The 20,502-nt window shown below is 41.2% G+C and overlaps 1 protein-coding gene across 6 annotated transcripts in view; it reads right to left on the bottom strand.

Moving 5' to 3' along the window:
* Nucleotides 1–20,502, bottom strand: part of LRBA (LPS responsive beige-like anchor protein) — a 315,739-nt gene that overhangs the window by 80,217 nt on the left and 215,020 nt on the right. For all 6 annotated transcript variants that reach the window (XM_068165720.1, XM_068165722.1, XM_068165721.1 and 3 more), the window contains 3 exons: nucleotides 15,649–15,789; nucleotides 14,057–14,176; nucleotides 4,837–4,989 (listed from right to left, as the gene is read on the bottom strand). In XM_068165720.1, the coding sequence (XP_068021821.1) occupies nucleotides 4,837–4,989; nucleotides 14,057–14,176; nucleotides 15,649–15,789 (414 nt within the window). The remainder of the gene's footprint in view (nucleotides 1–4,836; nucleotides 4,990–14,056; nucleotides 14,177–15,648; nucleotides 15,790–20,502) is intronic.

The following is a 20,502-nucleotide window of genomic DNA, read 5'->3' as shown; positions in this document are numbered from 1 at the left end:
TCATCAAACTGTCATCTAATCTCTAGGGCTTGCCTTCACCACTGAATGCAAAGTCTTCTCTTTCCTATGACAGGTTTTATACTGCCTAAGGAACCAGAGCTCTTATTCACATAAACTTCCACAGTCCCTTTGTGCTTCGTGGTGTTGCTCATAATGTTCCTGAGACTAATCACACACTCTTTGAGAGAAGCAAAATTTAGTTTTTCCTTTCATGAACAACTTTACATCTTTATGCTGTGAAACAGAGAATGTCACCTCCTGCTTGCATCTTCTCAGTGCTGTACACTTTGATATGCTCGCTCTTATTCTCCCCCTTTCTAGGAAGAAGAAACTCTTTCCCCATACAAGAGTTTTTCCTACCTCCAGATCTATGTAAGAAGCTTTCCCTGTACCCCAGATGGTTTCAGCAACATTACTGTTCCTCATCCCAGGCTTTCAAATGGTGGAGCTTTGCCAGGGAAAAGCACTGAAAGCAAAGCCTCAGCTGACTCTTTTTGTATCCTTCCATGTAGGGCACAGATGGCCATGTTTTCTCAACCCCTCCCCTACTTCAGCTGAAGACCACAAATTCTCAGTCTGTTTCTCCACAGCTCCATGTATGCAAACATTACCAAAGCCTCCCTTTATTTTCCAGCACTCAGGATGGCAACTCCTCTCCATTCTGACTGTATTACCATTACTTTATCTAGAACAAGCTACTCATTACGTTCAGATTTAGCAGCCTATTTTTACATATGACCCATAAATAAACTCCAGACAAGAGTGAAACAAATCCAACTCTACCATATCCTAGCAGGTCCCTCACCATGCTGCTGTGTGAAAGCCCTGACCATCACCACTTCTCACCTCAGAGGCAGAACAAGTTGCAGTCTCTTTGAAATGCAACTTCCAGCCACAGACTGGAGCCCTCAGTAAATCCAGTAAGAAACTGCCATCACTTTCCACCTCCTTTTTCTCCTTTACCTGTGCTGAGCCCATGATGCAGTTTTCCCACATTAATCAAAATTATTAATATATTCCCATCACTATCCCACAGAACCCCAGTGACAGGCAGTGCCCAGGCACAGCAATCAGGGAACAGACAAACAAGACGGACAGATTTAGTGAACACCTGTTCAATGGGCCAGTAGTTCCAGCACAATTGTTTCCCACTTCATTTCACACAGTAATAACTCTAATGTCCCCCACAGCCCTCACTTTCAACCAGTTCTACACCACCAAACAACAAAAGAGCAGAAAGCAAATTTAACTGCTGAGATTGATTCCAATCAGCTTTTGTGCTAAGAGCCTTGATGTTTGTAAAACTGTATCTGCTCAAACTGCCTTCTCGTTTGGCTTTTCTGACTCTTTCCCTACTGCACATCATTCTCCTCCAGGTTTTAATATGTATCTTGCCTAGGATGATTTCTCTTACTTTATTAGAAAATCTGCATCTCTCTTCACTCTCTTAACGGCCTTTTTTGTACTACTTAACCTCTTTTTTGTTTCATTTTACTCTCATTTAGACTAACTCTTTAGTTTTCCTCCTGCTCACCTTGTTTAGTTTCAGACTTCTCCGGGATAAGAGGCACTACAGACAAATGCACAGTGTCGTCAGAATTAGCAAGCAATTTAAACTCTTTTAGGATGTGGATGGCTGGGTACTGTTTAAGATGAGAGGCTTACACTGCAATTACTTAATCCCTTCAATGTTTTGAATGATGAAGATTGCCAAATTTTCCACAATCGCAGAGACAGACAAACTGCTCAGGAAACCGCAGCAGCCTTTTTTATTCAGGAAGACTGGTTTCTATCAGGCCTTCAGGTAGTATTTCAATGCAAGCATGTATGGACTGTTTTATTGGTATTTTACTGTGCTTACAGTCTCAAAGCCCAGAGTTTAGCTGTCATTTCAATAAAGCAACCTGTATCCCACCTAGAGATAGTAGGATCACAAACAAGATATAGTGATGGTATTATTATGGAAAAGAGACTTTACAGGCTCTGCCTTCCCTTCCTGCTTACACCACAAGACTGGGTAGCAGTGAGATTTTGGCTAACCAGTGATGATACACTAGCTAGATTCTGTTTTCATGGAAAAGGCAAAGTTTCTTTACATCATGAGGTTTGCTTCTTTCTGTACATTAAATTTGTCCTGCAGATGCACCTCTCCAGTGTAGTCCCTCACAGCCAAACCCCATCTACTACTATTAGCAGATTTTGATATCATGAAACCAAAACTGAATGCTTTCGGCATGTTTCAGACAAGCTCTATTCAGAGGCATGGCTCAAGTTCACTTCATTACCTCCTCCATGTACTTGAATATATTTGCCTTCCTTTGTATAGCAGTCTCCCTTAGATACAAAATAAGGTTTCAGAATGGTAAAAACCCAGCCACTTTTCAGATTGTCTCAGAGGAAAATATTCCACCCCTCCCCTGATTTGTGCTATTAGAAAGCACTGTGTTAGCACAAACTAATACAAACTACCAACTACATGCAGAAGCAAACCAGGCATTTCACACTTCTTTGTGTTGCTCAGAGTGACATCCTGATGCTATCATTTAGCTCATCAGGACATTCCATCAATCAAACCCCAGTTTTAATTACACACCATTCTGGTTCTTCTCTCAGAGCAAATGGGGAGGACACCCAGTGCTCTATTTCAATTAAAATACATACTTTCCAGAATTAGAAATAGGTTGAGAATCACTTTTAAACCAGCTCTGAACCCCTGCTACTGACCCAGTACTGTACAAGCTGTTACTGTGCACTGTCCTACATATCATCTGCTCCCCGTGCTGGTCTGTTCCAGAAAGACAGACAGCTGCAACAGTATATCCCTGCTCAACTTGAGGACCATCTGACTTTAATTGTAGCACACAGCTTGATGTGGGGCTGGTTATGAGAAGCCAAAGTATCACACTGTAATAATCTGGAAAAGCAGAAACCTGCCAACACAAGGCTGCAAACAGGGGCTCGGGCTGGCTGGCTGACGGGCTGCAGGAAATATGATTAATGAGCGAGGCATAATGATATCAGGAACCCGATTAGCACCACAAAAAGGTCACAGATCAAAGCAGTATGCATTTCATGAGCTCCAATCCTTGTAGCAGATCTGTGGGCTTAAGGAGGTAAACTGAAATGCAAAGGGAAAAAATATCACCATGTGATAGCTTACCAAATGAGCACTTAAAATGCTATAATCGCTGTTTTGTCTGAAGCAGCAAGCAGTAAGGAACTATTAAGGGCATGTATCAGCCCATGGCACGTTGTAGCAAGCTTTCTTTGATAGTATTGCTGAGGAACAGAGCTTTAAGCATTCTTCCTAAACACACCTATTTGAGTGAAAAATCAAATGCTGCTGCTGGTGTTCAATCCACTGAGTATTAACAACAAAAAGCAATGTAATATCTGCATACAATTGCCTCAGTTCCAGAGGGCATCATCCACCATCACCCAGGACCACCACAAGGTTAACTACATCACACAGAAGCAGTGAGCGGGACCTGCTGGCCCAAAGGTTTACATTTAATGCCATGAGACTGACCAAAACCTGGTATCTGTTACAGCAGGAGGATCAGGGACCTACAGTGTCACCAACGGGCATAGCACACATCAATAAATGCTGTCACGTTACGGGATACTTGAAAATCGTATGTGCCTGTAAAGTTCTTTCTTGATAAAACTCTAACTTGCAGCAACTTCTGACCATTCCTTCAGGTTTCCACCTGACAAGTGGCACTGCTAGATCTGCTTCCACAGTAGAGCTACAAAGGCAAACAGACTCCTAGCAAAAACTTCTGGTTTCCAAAGTCACACTCACTAGTGAATAATTACATGGAGGGGAAAAAGATATATATGAGAAGGAACCATTTTTAGACAGTAAATCTGATATTCACAGGAGAAAAGGTGAGTGAAACAAAGGAAGGGACAAAGTAATTGTAACCTTTGCCATACAAAAGTACCAAAGTTAATACAATGTTGGTTTCAGATCACTTTTGGAAATGAAAGCTTTGGAGCACTTCCATCTGACCTGCTTCTCTTTGGGGGATTTAACAAAATAAAGATGTGCTCACTGTAGACTGCACATATAAAGAAAAAAAGGACATTTGGAATATGGAATGAGATCATTGCTCTCTGCAAGGAGACTTTAAAGGATTTTACATTTTGTGCCCAAAAGTTTAGGAGTAATAATCAAAGAGCAGCTGCTTGCTGCAGATGAAGCACTCCATCCCGAGAACATAGTGAAAGTGAAAGGCATCAGAGAGAGCTGCAAGGCAGGCAGACACCAGAAATGACAGAAGTGATAGAAGACTGAGGGAGTAGGTCAGAGGATACAGAGGGGTGAGGGTGAGAAGAGCCTGGCACCAAGGCTAGAAATGAGGAAAATAAAATTAAGAGCCAAAATCTTAGAAAAGGAGGAAGTAGGAGATGGAGAATAACTTCACAGTGAGGAACCCAGATCCTTAACTAATACAATGGGAACTTATTCTACTGAAAAACCCTAAAATTACATTTAAGTAATGAGGGTAACAAAATATTTCTGAGATTAAAGAAGCTTTTCCACATCTTCTGGAAAGTGGTGATCTACCTTCGAACCACAAGAGGTGCCATACAAGCAGGATGAGACCTCCTGTGTATTTATTTAGACCGTACTCAAACTTTTTTGCACAATGAACAACACTTTTGTGCCTTTGTTCTTCCTCAACTTGTAAATCTAACATTGCTTCTGATGATTTCACTCACAGTCCTACACAAATGATAAATAGCTCTCTACTGAAAGCAAAGATCCAAACTATTTCAAACCTCTGCTGCAAGACAAAGGCTACAGGCGGTAGGGGATAGCCATCTTACCAGTCTGTTGATGCGAACAAATTCTTCTGGGGTTTTGGCCCACGGTGGAAGTTCAACATCAGACACAACTGTTCCATCATCCATCACTCCCAGATTGTAATTGTTGCTGTTGACAAATATCTCTGGGAGGTAATAGAATTCAGGAATCAATTCCTGTAGATAAATGAAAAACAGTGTCACGTTATAAACTCTGTCAGAGGATGCTCTTTGTCAGCTTCAAAAAAATACAAAGATTAGAATGGCATCAGGCGAAGAAAACATACAAAATCCTCCCACGGGCATTCCCTCTCTCTAGAAGGGAGAAAGCTCCTCTTTCATACTTTTTAACATGTAAACCTTTAGGTAGGATTAATCTTTATCATGCTTTTCACATGACAAAGAACTAAGAGACAAAAGACTATGGGACACGAAAGTCAGAATGTTGGGTTTGGTTGCATGATATGTACAAAGAAAACTTATCAGACCAATGAACATATAGATTGGAAAGCAACAGACAACCAAGGGTGTTAAGAAATTGGGGGAAAAAGGCTTCTTTCCCATTTTAATACAATCCACCCTTTCAAGTGCTAATGCACAAATGACAGTCCATAGTTTGGGTGAAAGCAGCACCACCTATATTAATGACAAAGGTGGAAAGTCCAGTTATGACCCAAACCATTCTATGATTCTTCTATGGGTATTTTTTTCCCTGGAATGACCATTAGCTCAGCTATGTACCTAGTCTGCATTATTTCCCACATACACAGACTAAAAAAGGAAGGAATTTCAGATGTTTACAAGGTCTGTGTATCTGCTGAGTCCCATCACCGCTTTAAACAAGTGTAATCTACAGGCCAGTGCAGAACAGAACTGGAATGCCACATTCAACACCTCCATGGCTGGCCTGCTAAACATGGCTGGGGAAAAAATACAAGCACTTAAGAGCAGAGGAACTGCAAGCTCCATGCTTTAGGAGAAAAACAAGCTAATGTTTTAAAGCAGAAAATGACACATTGTAGTGCAGAATTGAACACAACATGCTAGGAAGTTAAATTAAGCTCAAAACCGTCAGGATTTTCTCCTGGATAAGCAGAGTGTTTCCCTGTTCTACAAACACACATGCAACTTTGTAAGCTGCCATTTCTATTGTAGAACAGGCACTTGTATATACAGAAATGTATCAGAGAATGTGCTCAGAACTTTACACTTCTGTAAGCCTCTGCAAAGTCCTGGCATAACACTTCATAGAAGAAGCCTACTGAGACAGATCTATTTCTGCCCTTATTACATATACAAAGGTGGGGAGTTTTTGGTGGAACCTGGCGTTGAGACTGAAACACACCCAATAAACCTGGCAATTTGATGGATTTAGAAAAATTGAGCCGCTGAAGTAGGGAACTTACTTCCTTTGTACAGAAAGGATCAATACGTGTAATTGCTTCAGGAAGTGTATTCCGTAGCAAATGACTTCCATACAGCAACTGCAGACTAGATGCTGCTTAAGAAGTAGGAAAAAAACCCCATCAGACTGTCCCACTGGCTTTGTCTGCAGTGGGTGTACTGCATAGCTGCCTCAGAAGCTCAGCAGATCAGATCTGAAACCCAGTCCTGACATGGGTCAATGGATCAGTGGTCTCCCAGATAGCCCCTGAGGGCCAGCTACAGTATGAGCAGCTTTCCAAATGGCTGAGTGCAAGGGGGAGGTCATCAGATTGCGGACAAGGTCAATCCGAAGTAGCCAGGGCAAAGACAGGAAAGATCAAGCAGGAATTAAACTATTATCACCTCCATCCTTGTGTGAAACACTCCTCGGCTTTGAATTGTAGATCTTTTTGTTTACAGTCACCTTAATTAACTAGGCAGGGGGAAAAAACATGCTTCTGTACCAAATGCCTGACAAGTACTTGATAAAAAGAGATTTGAAACTATTTAATTGGATAAGTGAAAGAACAAGCAAGGATAAAAGTCTGTAAAACAAGAAAGTAACACTTCAGTTTCTGTAGTTTTTAGCATCAGAGAGAAACTAACAAAGGAAAAGCAGAGTCATTGGAATATTAACTCCGTAGCAGCATGTGCCACAAATAGGAAACCATAGCATGATTCGGAATACTTAAACCATAAGCTCATTACATATGTTACTGATGGGTTTATTCTGGTTTTTAATATGTATCTATAGATCTGTACAGCTATTCATTAGTTTCTTTCAAGATCAGAAAACATTTGGCTCTCCAGAATACACACTGCTTTCATTAGGTTACACAGAAACAATATGCTGTCTGGAAACCTGAAAATCATGAGGAACCTTTGTTAGTTGGACTGTTAGAAACTCCTCACAAGGCAGTATTTCATTACTCCAGCAAGAAGGTTGCAGAAGGTTTTTCATTGTCACCATAACAATGCCATAATAATTTTTAGATAAAAGATATCCTTTATGATCTGATTTTCTCACCTTGACCATCATTTACACATGGAAAAACAGAGAGCAAACAGACACGCTGGGTCCTCCCTGGAGGTGTTCAAGAAACATGTGGACCTGGCAATTCAGGTCAGGATTTCATAGCCATGGTGGTGCTAAATTGATGGCTGGACTGGATGTAGAGGTCTTTTCCAACCCAAACAATTCTATGATACTGTGATTGTGAGTAGTGTTTAGCACCAACTTTCAATGGCTTTATGCAGGAGAAAATGGCAACATGCTCAGAGAATCACAGAATGGTTTGGGCTGGAAGGGACCTCTAAAGGTCATGCAGGCCAACCCTCCCTGCAGTAAGCAGGGGCATTCTCAATTAGATAAGAGTCTTGTTGATCCTCACCTTGAATGTCTCCAGGGATGGGGGGGGGGGGGGGGGGGGGATTGTCAACCACCTCCCTGGGCAACCTGTTCCAGTGTTCCACCACCCTCAGAGTTAAGAACTGGTTCCTAACATCCAATCTACGTTTGCTCTGCTTGAGTTTGAAGGTCTTGCAGGCCTTTGCAAACAGTCTCTCTCTATCTTCTTGCAGGTCCCCCTCAGGGACTAGCAAGCTGCTCTTAGGTCTCCTTGAAGCCTTCTCTTCTCCAGGCTGAACACCCCCAGCTCCCTCAGCCTGTCCTCATAGCAGAGCCCTGATCATTTTTGTGGCCCTCGTCTGGACCTGCTTCATCAGGCCCATGTCCTCCCTGTACTGAGGGCTCCAGACCCGGACACGGCCCTGCAGGTGAGGTCTTACCAGAACACAGTAAAAAGGCAGAGTTCTCGTGCTCCATCTCTGGCCATGATGCTTTGGATGCAGCCCAGACTGCCACTGGCCTTCTGTGCAGCAAGCTCACACTGCCTGCTCCTGTCCAGCTTCTCACCCCCAAGTCCTTTTCCTCATGGCTGCTTTCCTTCGCCAGTCTGCACCAGCAGCGAGGACTGTTCCTGCCCAGGTGCAGAACTCTGCACCTGCTCGTGTTAAACCTAATGAGGTTCACCTGTGCCACCTCCCCAGCCTGTCCAGGTCCCTCAGGTGCATTGACAGCACCACTCAGCTTGGTTAAAGGCCAACATTTCCCCCTAAAACTAGTGGATAAAGCTAATCATAAAATATTTACATTTTATCAAATTTACAAACATTCTTTGTGTATTTGGTCACTGCAGTCCATAATGGCCCATGCACAGAGACAGGGATTTGTGAACATAAAGCACCTATCACCACACTGATAAATATTCTTCAGAACCACTCCGAGACCTACTGGTGAGGCCTTCTGCTTCTTCCTTAAAGCATTCACAAGCATGCATAAATTGACACTAAGATGATGACTCGTGTTTAACTCCATCCAAAATGGACTTTTTTGGACTGAGAATGTTAAAAAGATTAATGAATGAACTTTTTGCTTGCTTTCTGAGGGGAGGGGGAATAACTACTTGTGCTTCCACACAAATATCATATGCAGATGTAGGCCCAGTCACAGAGGGAACGACGACTCCAAAGGAAATTTTGCTACGAGGATGGGTATTTACAAACCATAAATACCAGAGTGTCAGTTACACACTGGTGATGCATTTTCACACTTGCCACCAGGCATTAAAGAAAATATAATCTATACACAATACTTTGTTTCCTTCATGTAATGAAATGTTATTTTATGCTTTTGTTTAGAGAATGATAGGTGCATTTGGAAGCAGAGTTATATGATCTGCAAAAAAGGGTCTAGAAACAGTGACACAGATGCCCTAACCATATTAAAACATTTATAAGAGACCAGATTTTTAAACTAAATTATTTGGCAATCCCATTAAGCAATATTAAGCCTATACATAACCTGTCAAACGAATAATAAAAATGCAGATTAGAAATCTCGGGGCTTACTCATATCACCATGCTTTATTTCTACTGTTATGGGACTTCAGTGGCATTTAAAAAATATATACAAATATATTCAATTAATTCAAATTTCAATTTTTCATCACACTTCAATGTAATAATTTTCATGACTGTGCAAAAGTACAGTCTCTATGGACCCAGGAGTTTCCCTATGTGCTGGTTTTGTGCTGGGGTCGAGTTAACTTTCTTCCCAGCAGCTGGTCTGGGCTGTGGTTGGGATTTGTGCTGGGTAGCACAGGGATGTTTTCCTTCCTGCTGAGCAGAGCTGACACAGGGTCAAGGCTTTTTTCTGCTCCTCACCCCGCCCCATCAGCAAGCAGGCTGGGGGTGCACAAGAAGCTACGAGGGGACAGAGATGACCAAAGGCATATTCCAGATGGTAGGACACCATGCTTGGCAGATAAAGCTGGGGGAAGAGGGAGGAAAGGGAAAGGTTTGGGGTGATGCCACTGTCACATGTGATGGAGTCTGGCTGTCCTGGAGATGGCTGAGCATCTGCTGCCATGGGAAGTGGGGAAGGACTTCCTTGTTCTGCTTTGCTTGTGTACAGCTCTGACTTTAGCTCAGCCCATGAGTTGCTCACTTTTACCCTTGTAGTTCTCTTCCCCATCTCACTATAAGGAGAGTTTGAGTGAGTGAGGGAGGCTGAGTTGTCACCTGGGCTTAAACTACAACACACTCCATCTGCTCTGTGTGTGTTATTTCTCACAAAACGAAGAGATCTCAAGACACTGCCTAAAATTCATCCAGCTTATAATAAAATAGTACTTCACCAGGTTTCCAATAAAATTCCAAACTGAATTAATGAAGCAATTAATTCTGTCAGTGCCACAGAATCACAGAATGGTGGAGTTTGGAAGGAACCTCTGAAGATCATCTAGAGCAAGCTCACCTAAAGTGAATGACACAAGATTGCAGTGTCCAGGTAGGTTTGGAATGCCTCCAAAGACAGAGGCATGAAAAAGGAACAGAAAGAAAGCAGTAGAAAGGCTGAAGACCAGTAGGGAACTCTATGCTAGCCACTGAAATTTGGTTCAAAGTGGTAAAACTTCAATCCCATTAAGCCAGTCTAATTTTCTTTTCAAAAGATAACTGCCATAGTGGGACAAAAGAGAGTTAAGATGTTACTTCACATTTGAGAAAGACCTCTGAGACTGTCTTGGTCTCCCATGACATTCTTATAAGCAAAGCAGAGAAATGGAGATGAGATTAGGTTACAATAATGTGGGAGTATCCAAGCTGGAAATCCATATTCCAAGAGCAGTTATCAATAGCTCACTGTCAAACTGGGAGGACATGGTAATGGGGTCTGCCCTGCTCCTAATACCAGTCAATAATCTCATTAATGACCTGGTGTAGAAGGTGCAGTAATAAAATTCCAGATGATGCTCAGAAGGTAACATAGCTGTTTGGAGGACAGCATGAGAATTTAAACAGCTCTTGAGAAACTCTCTATATGGTATTAAAACAGCAACAACAAAACCATCAGCAAAGTGCTACACTTGGAAAGGAGAAAATACCTGCAAAGAGCCAAACAGGCAGCAATTTTGCTGGTGCAAATCTGATAAAGAAATTTATCACAACAGGTTAGCTCTAAACAAGAAATAACAACTGCTTCTGAACAACTGTGTGCAAATCTATTCATCAAAGGAGAACAGCAACAGGAAAGGACAGACTTAATTTCTGTAATCCAGAACTTAGTCCAAGCCCCAGACTGAACTAATTTTTTTGTTAAACACTGCCAGGCTGTGTGCTTTGCATACAGTAATAACAAAACTAACTGGAATTTTGCACTCCCAGTGTCAATTAGGAAGTAACTAAATGAGCTAAGGGTCAGGGCTGCTCAGTATTTTAAAGGTACTGATACTCTTACAGAATTAAAAGACATTCAATACTCTTCAGTACAGAAGATTTCACTCAAAAACACACAGTTAATCATTTAAAGGCAGCAGTGCCAAGCTAATTAGGGTTAGTGAGACACTACCAAACTTCCAAAGGCTTTGTAATTTGCATTGCTTAAATGAACAGACAGGGAGAAAGTAGGAAATTCAATTTTATGCAACGTATCACCTCCTGAAATCAAAATCTGAAAAGTTCAACCAAAGGTTACACGACAGTGAAGCACTAGTTTCCTGCTTTGATCACTGATCCAGGGCTTTCTCAGGATATTGACAAAGATTGGTTGTGACCACACATATGCTTTAGCTTCCCCTTGTTGAAGTGATACCAGCCAACAAGAGCTGCTTCCAAAGCTAGCTCATGTTAGTCCTCCTTGTAATTTATGATGCCTCCAACTAAGATCAACAATAATCCTCTAATCTAAGAAGTCACAACTTTTTCAGCTGCAATAGGAATAAACCTTCTTTATCCTTTGTGCCCCCCTGACACTTTCAAGGTCTTAAAAGTGCTTCCCGAATCCTTTGTATTTCGGTAAATTCATTCATAGAATGGCTTGGGCTGGAAGGGACCTTCAAGATCATCTAATTCCAGCTGCCTCTCGCATTGACAAGGACACCTTCCACTAGACCATACTGCTCAAGGCCTCATCCAACTTGGCCTTGAACACCTCCAGGGAGAGTGCATCTAAACATTCTTAAAAATTCCTCACTACACTAATTGCCAGGGAAGCATTCATTGGTTTTATTGTTCTGTTGGAGAGGTTAGTTTCACACCTAACTGTAATCTCCATCAATTCTTATTCCATCCAGCATGGCCAGAAGACATTTTTCCTTTCTTTCTTGCAGCAGCCCCTATGTAATAGAAAACTCTTAAGCTCCTCCTCTATCTTCTTTCAGAAGAAAAATAAGCACAGCTACTCAATCATTCATTGCACTTTATTTCCAAGACCTTGCATTATTATCATTGTTCCAGTGTGGCTTCTCTCCAGCTAAACCACAGCTATGGATGTTACAGTCCAGCTAAAACTTTATCAAAGCTGAAGATTTATTTCATGGATTTTGGAAGTTACACTATGTCCTGTTGATGTATCTTCTACAACATGCTCCTCACCCTTTGTTACACCCAATGTTGTTATTTCACATGCACTTGTGAGGTATTACAACACTATACCCTTTTTTTGGCACAGCAGACTGATCCTTGTGTTAGATTTGTACCTCACTGTTTGAGACTCTGCAGGAAAGCTGCAGTTCTCACTTTTCCCTAATAAACTTCAGCTAACATTTCTCTCAAATCTTTTTTCCCTTCAGCAAGAAGTGCTTCCATTTCCACTCATTTCCAATCCAGGATCAATGGAAACTGGGGCCTAACATGTTATTATCAAGAAGAACTCCACTCAATACCTCTGTCAGTTCTAATAATCACCCACTGGTAACTATTCTGCAAATACAGCAGATTCTTCTAGATCAAGCTTTCCCAGCTCACTCAGGAGACCATGGCAAAAATGAAGATCCTCGTCTGCCTCTCTCTTTTAGAGGTCTGTTGCTTTTTCTCATCAGAAACTGTGATTGCTTTGACATAATCTCTTCTTGACAAACATGTTTCATTTGCTTGTCTCCTTGTTATCTTCCCAGTACTTAAAACACAGCCTGATTATTTGCCTAAGTATTTTTCTGTGCAGTGTAGTTAAATTCACCTCATTACTTCTTGACTCTCTTTTTCTTCCTTCATAAACAACCTAAAGACTTCATTTGTTCCCCACTGCAACCTTTCTCCTCCACCACTTCTCAAAAATAAAAACAAAGTGCTCTGAAATGCTGACTGCCAGTCTTGAAGGCACAGAAGAATGAAGCTCCTAATGACCAGTAGTATGACCATGGTATTAATGCCACCAGTCACTGACTGCCCTTGATGCTTTTGGTGGGGACTCATAGATGCAAAAACGAGACAACTTCTTCAGCACTATCAGTTGATAATGTTCTCATTCCATTAATCTGCAGATCAACTCTTTCCTTTATTGTCTTCTCACTAAGAACATATTTATAGAATGACTCCACGTTATTTAAGTCTCTTGCTAGTTTCATCACATTCTTGAGGTAGCCTCTGACTTTCTCCATACTACACTTTTCCATCCTTCCCTCCTCTGAGTTTCTTCACACTACACTTTTCCATCCTCCTTCTTGGATTTGAGGTCCACAAAGTTTTCCCACCACTGGCAGCATCCTTGTCTCCTTTGCTCTCTTCCCCAGCTCAAAATAGTCCTCAGACTCTATGTTTACCTCATTCCTTCCTTCAGTGGCTTCCTACCCAAACCTCTGCCCTTAGAACTTCTACATGCTCCTGCCTTAGCTTCTTGCTCCACTTCATTCTACACAGTGACTAATTACCAATATAGAGTCTTTCTGGAAACTGCTTCCAGAACTCCATTTCAGGTCTTTACCCCCTATCTACTTATTCCTCATCACAAACTGAGGTTTTATCCCTTTTTCACCTGAATTATCACAGCCAGAAGAAGCCAAACAAGGAAACAGGCCACTGCAGAAACCACCCAAAGATGAGGCTGGATGCCTAAGGCCAAAATTACATAAAGTAATATGAACATTTACTGCAACACTTTCATTTGAGTGGGGCAGAGCACAAACAGAACATTTGTGAAACTTAGCAGGTAGAAATTTATGCCAGTTTCTACTGATTTTTCAAAGGCTTAAGACTTGTCCAGGGGAACAAAAGGACAGTGAAACACATTCTGTGGCACAGAAGCAAATTTGGCCTCATTTCAGTCTCAGGCCTAAAATGTTTGCAAAAGTTTCACAAAAGAATTCACTGAAATATTCTAACAGAAGTAGATCCATGTGTCACCTCCCTTGCATCTCTTCCCAGAGGGTAGGAGAGCTCTCAATCTTCTTTCACAGGTTTTTCATAACCTGTGGCCCTATGATCACAGCTACAAAACAGACAGAGTACAAAGTATGTCAACACCTTCCAGCAGAGGTTTTACCTTGATATCAGAAGTGTCACGCTGACTATTTCGCCAGGCTCTCGAAACAGAGGAAAAAGTTCTATCTGCATGATCAAACTTCCCACCTTGTAGATTTAGGAAAAGTGTTGTAAAGGGTTCCTAAAAAACATACATATATAAAAAGTTGAATCAAAATCAGTCCTCTTAGGAATTTCAGGGTTGGGAAAACAGTTTTATCATACTCTGGGTTTTTGTTATTAGTTATTTTTTTTCTGATAGAGACATGATTAATTGCAAAGGGTTAATTCTGTTAGCCAAGAATGAGATATACAAACTGATGTGTATTTGTTCAATAAATGCTTTTTATTCCTTCTCCATGCATGCATATTGGGCACCTCAATACAAGAGAGATGTGGAGGTGCTGGAGCAAGTGCAGAAGAGGGCAACAAAGCTGGGGCCTGGAGAATGAATCTCATGAAGACTGTCTGAGGAAACTGGGGATGGTTAGTTTGAAACAGAGAAGGCTGAGGGAAGACCTCATTGCTGTTTACAACTACCTGAAAGGAGGTTCTGGAGAGGCTGGTGCTGGCCTCTTCTCACAGGTAATTAGTGACAGAACAAGAGGGAACAGACTCAAGATGTGACAGAGTAGGTTTAGACTAGACAGTAGGAAAAAGAGTGGTCAGGCATTGGAATGTGCTGCCCAGGGTGATGGTGGAGTCACCAACCCTGGATGTGTTTGGATGTGGTGCTTGGGGATATGGTTTAGGGGTGAACCTTGTAGAGTAGGGTTTTCAGTTGGACTTGGTGATCCTGAGGGTCTTTCCCAACCCGAATGTTTTTGTGATATTCAGATAAAGGAGAGCAAATAAAACCAAAAGGAAATATTTCCAGGCTGGTGGAGAAGTTACAGTCAGCTGTGACACAAATTGCTCTCACAAGCACAAAAAAGTTCAATATTTTTACCTTAGATGGTTTTTAGGCTATCATGTGACAGACATACCACATGCATTCTACTCTGTTCAGGGTAATCTGTTAATATAAAGAGTAGCATTCGATACAAAGAGTTTTATGACTGCTATTGTTTAATATGTAATTTATGATTTAGAGAAGAAAAATGTTTGAAAGATTTAAAAGCCTCCTCTTAGTTAAAGAACACTTAAGCATGTATTAGTGGATAATTGCTTGAAATTAGCTAAGCACTATAAATTACTCCAAGGATTTATGTATGCTTGTACATGCTAATCGGCTCTAATTAATGACGTGCTGCTAATGCTTTCCCAAAGAAATTACTTTCAAGGAGATAAATCTCCTTCCAATTTTACAGAAAACTGCATTGTTTAACCAATTTAAGATCAATATGCAGCATCTCAAAAGTAACTCCCATATCAATGGCAGCAGATTTTTAAAACAACTCTTTACACTGCAGAACTTCGTGATTAGGGGAAAAAATATTCACTGATGTGAAGACTGTGCCATAAGAACGCAAACCTGCTAGAAGTTTGGAATACATTCATCCTACACTGCTTACCACAATTACTACCAAATGTCAGTACTTCAGTTTATCCATTCCTCTACTTGCTGCCTTCACAAGCATTTAAAGGCAAAGTGTTTTCAAACGAGACACTTACAATTCTTAGCAGCCAGGTGAGCGCAAAGCTGGCGGTTGAATAGTGTGTGCCGTAGTGAAATTTTGGAACCTGATCATCTTCCCAGGACTCATATCTCTCTGCGAAGAACGCTGCTCTCTTTGGGTTCAAAGCTCCAATGGGCTACAAGGTTTGTCAAATAAATGTGTAAGTAAATAAAGATAGAAGTAGCATAGAAATACAACATATAAATCAAAACTCAGACAAAGAATTGCTATCTCCTGTGCCTGTGAAGGTGCGAGCATGCCGAATACACTATTAACTGAACTGTGAGCAGCTTTGGATCTTTTGAGGGGGAAAGAGTGACTGTGAGGGTGGAAGAATATTAACAGGGTACTTAGAATTTTGGTATTACTGCTCTTTTTTCTGTGCTTTCTGTTTAGCATCCTCCCAAGAAAACATTTACTTAACAGATAAAACCTAAAACCTTGAAAGAGATAAATAAAATAGCAGAATTCCCATACACAAACATAGGTGTAAAAGAAATACATAACATATGCATGTCTAAAAAAGTCTATGACACTTTCACCAACACTGTTATTCTGTCTCAGTGGACAAAAAACACCCAGGGATTTATATAAATAGAAGTACAACGTTCTGCTATCTGCAGCAGTGTATCTCTTCATCAACTTCCACACACAGGACTTGGAAAAATATATCACATAAACCACTGAGAAACCCAAAAGTGAATTTAGCCATTCCACATACAAAATGCTGTGAGAAGCCTAAAATATCTTTGCATATCTATGCAAAACATATATGCAATACAATTTTGTATACAGATTGAGCACATTGTTTATAGGTTATTAATGTAAATGAAGCCCATCTGGACAGAAAATGGATGCATAGAAGTATAAACATTCAAAGACTAAACATGAAGACTAAGCATGCAGAAATACTTTTATTTCCTATTCTCAATCATAAATATACTTAAGAGTACACCACAAGAAAGGGAAAAACTTTAGAAGTCCTTGAACAGAAGTGTCAGTAGCTTAGTCATTAATTAAAGCAGAGTTCAAGTGAAAAATTCTGTTTGCTATTCAGATTATTATTATTATTATTATTACTGCTTCTTTCCAGGTCATGTCAAATTTGGCATACAAGCTTCAAAGTATTTTCCCTTCTAAGGCATATTTGATCTATCAACGACCTCAGATCTAATCTTATATTTATGGTTTTTACTTTGGGCAACTTCCCCATTGCAGAAGGGTAAGGAAAACACCTTTGGTTAATTACTCTTTTTGCAGTAATTTGAAAACACCTTTGGCTAATTACTCTTTTTTGCACTAATTTGAAATATAACCCTTTAAAAGAAGTGGTTCCTGGGTAAAAGGATTTAGCAAATTTCTTCCAGGGAAGAATGAAGCTGACTCCAAGAAGCCTCTCTGTTGCAACGACCATTTTGGAATCTCCAGCTGTACTGATGTTCCCTAAAGACTCAGCTATGTGTAAGGGGAAAAAACAGGAGAAAGAAGGTCACTGGTAGACAAATTATCTAAGTTAAAGATAGAAATAGCATGGTGCTGTACGGTTCTGTAACATTTTATGTATTCTATCTGCCCCCTGTTTTTATTACTCTCCAAATGAGTATAGCCCAAATCAATGGTTATAAAATTACATTCCTTGAATATAAAGTTAAACCCAATTAGAATTGATTTCATTCTCCTTTCGCACACACAAAAAAAAGAAAAGAAAAGAAAAGAAAAAAGGTATCATGCAGAGATCCATATAGCCAGAATCCACAGTATTGATTTTGGTTGTTTATTGTTACAGTTGGTTTCTGAAGCCTGCAAGAGGATGACTATCAAGACATGTCACATTTATTTGCAAGCAAATAATAATAAAAAAAAAATCCTCAAATGAAAGAAAGCTTAGGGGAAAAAACACAAACACACACACACAACAAGAGCGGTGGAGCTGTGCACTGACAATGATACACTATCAGCTTACTCAGAGAAGTTACAGTGGGAATACACACATTGAATTATACATTACACCAATGCCCTGATTTATTGTGGTAATAACATCCACCTCATTAAAAGATTCTGCTTTGCTGCAGTTGGAGGGCTACATATTGTTTACTGCTATAAATTAATGGCAGCGCACAGAAGACTGTAGAAGCCTTCTAACAATAGATCTGTAATGACAGTGCTGTATATCACAGCTTCCCCAGCAGCTTCATAATAACATGGAGACAATGTATTGGGCTAATACATTCTACCAGGCAGGCCCATATTTTTCTGACAACTGCTTCTAAGGATGAGGTGATGCGAGGGTGTTACACTGCACTGCAAGCGGTTACCTCAGCTTGAGCCGCAGAATAAAGCCTATATGAGGAGTGTTCAAATACCCTCCTGACTTCTCATTGTGGAAACAAGCAACTGCAATTCTGCAATTATTTCATACTTGAAAAGCAAGAGGGAATGATGATTACATACTGGATTCCCTCCCCAGCGAGTACATGCCAAAGGAAAAAGCAGCCCTGCAGAAAAGGGCTTGGGGGTATTGGTGGATGAGAAGCTGGACATGAGCTCTGGGCACTTGCAGCACAGAAGGCTGCATCAAAAGAAGCATGGCCAGCAGATGGAGAGAGGTGATTCTGCTGCTCTGCTCTGGTGAGACCTCACCTGGAGTACTGTGTCCAGCTATGGAGTCCTCAACACAAGAAGGACATGGACCTGATGGAGTGGGTCCAGAGGAGAGCCATGATGATGATGATGAGAGGGCTGGAGCACCTGCCCTACAGGGACAGGCTGTGAGAGTTAGGGCTCTTCAGTCTGGAGAGGAGAAGGCTCTGGGGTGACCTTTTAACTACATTTCAATATCTGAAGAGGACTTGCAGGAAGGCTGGTCCCCTTCAGAAGGGCTTGTAGTGATAGGATGAGGGGCAACAGTTTTAAACTGGAACAGCGTGTATTTACATTGGGCATCAGGAGGAAGTTCTGCACAATGAGAGGGGAAACATTGGAACAGGTTGCCCAGGCTTGAGGCCCCATCCCTAGAGACATTCAAGATCAGACTTGATGGGGCCCTGAGCTCCCTGATCTAGCTAAAGGTGTTCCTGGTCACTGCAGGGGGTTGGATGAGATGACCTTTGAGGGTCCCTAAAACCCAATGCAATCTGTGAAAAAGTGACTCCAAACTACGCTATGCAAGATGTAGCTGTGAGGCCAGGTCTAATGTCCTTTCATTTCTCCAGCAGTGTTAGTACAAATAAACAGCTGTACATTCTTCCTACCTGTCCTGCCTTTTGGTATTGGCTTTATACACATTTCTGCCCTTGGCAGGGAGGTTGCAGTAGATGGTCTCTAAGGTCCCTTCCAACATAAGGCATTCTATAATTCTGTCATTGCCACTTTTACTGTCTCCTGTCCAGTGTAATACCAGGCAGAGTTTTAAAACCATTAATATTCCAATGTATGGAAGACTAGAGTACTATGGCACTAAGGTGCTTTTAATTACTGCCAACAGTAGGTAGTCAGGATACCATAGTTTCATCTTTACTGTTCATTGTTACCTTTTGGTGAAGACTGCAATCAGAACAATTCCTACTGGAAATCAGGAGATAACAGAATTGTTTTGGTTGGAGAAGACCTTGAAGATCTTCAGGTCTAACCATTACCTAACTCTACCAACACTGCTGCTAACCCATGTCCCTCAGCACCACGTCTCTGCCTCTTTAAAATACCTCCAGGGATGGGGATTCAACAACTTCCTTGAGGAGCCTGTGCCAGTCTTTGAGAACCATTTCAGGGAACAAGTTTCTTGTACTGTCCAACCTGGAGCAACTTGAGGCCATTTCCTCTTGTTCTACCACTTGATTCCAGGGAGAAGAGACCAACAGCCTCGTTGTTCCAACCTCCTTTCAGGCAGTCATGGAGAGCAGTATGACCTCCCCTTAGCTTTTGCTTCAGAAATTTTCAGGTCAGCCACCACCACACTTGTTGGGAAATTTGAATTACACAGATGTGTGCTGTAGCAGCTCACAATCTGCTGAAATTCAGATGGATGATAGAAGGAACAGAGACTGGATCAAGACAGTAACACTCCCTTTATGCTGGGAAGACCAAACCTACACGTTTAGAATGTATATGGTCCAAGACACGTGTGTCCAATGACTTCATTTTGACTGCTAGTACATTTTATGACCAGCCCAATGGTTTCTTGTGATCATTTAGAAGGTCGGGACCTGTCTCCGTTCGTTTCCAACTAGAGGACAACGTATGTTCATGACACCTAAAACTGAAACCAGAGCAGGAGGGACAGTAATACCAGATACCAATGGCATTTTGAAGAGCTATTGGAAATTCTGAGACATTGTTTTTCTTGTCCTTGAGTATTTCTGCATTACAAATAATACTCCTTGAGGCAGGGGAAGACTGAAATTATTACACTCATTACCAAAATGGTTCTTATTGATCCTGTGAACTTGGCTTTTGCTCTAATACCTAAATAAATAAAATAACATAAGAAAAAAAATTGCTTGAAAAGAATGAAGTGATCCTAGAAACTCCTATGTGCATCTGAAGTGCAGACAATGCTTCTTCTGGCTTTTTAAAACTATGCCGCTGGTGGGAAGAGAACACAGAAAATAAGAATGGTAGCAAGATGGACTCTATCATCTACTCATATGAGCCTTAGAGGAGACGGCTTCACACACACACACAAACCCCAAAACAAAACCAACAACCTACTAGTGACAAGGGGGCGGGGGAAAGGGATAAAGATATTAGATTGTTTCAGATGCAGCAAACAGGTAGTGTCGCCAAGGATCGTGTCTAAACCGGGCTCAGCAAGCCCATAATTCCTTCACTGAAATAATGAAGCCTTCCTCGT

Source organism: Melanerpes formicivorus, unplaced genomic scaffold, assembly GCF_026170545.1.
Source record: "Melanerpes formicivorus ecotype bairdi unplaced genomic scaffold, bMelFor1.0.p_v2 SCAF_92, whole genome shotgun sequence".
NCBI lineage: Eukaryota > Metazoa > Chordata > Aves > Piciformes > Picidae > Melanerpes > Melanerpes formicivorus.
The sequence above is the reverse complement of the archived record's forward strand: the minus strand, read 5'-3'. Positions and strand labels throughout refer to the sequence as shown.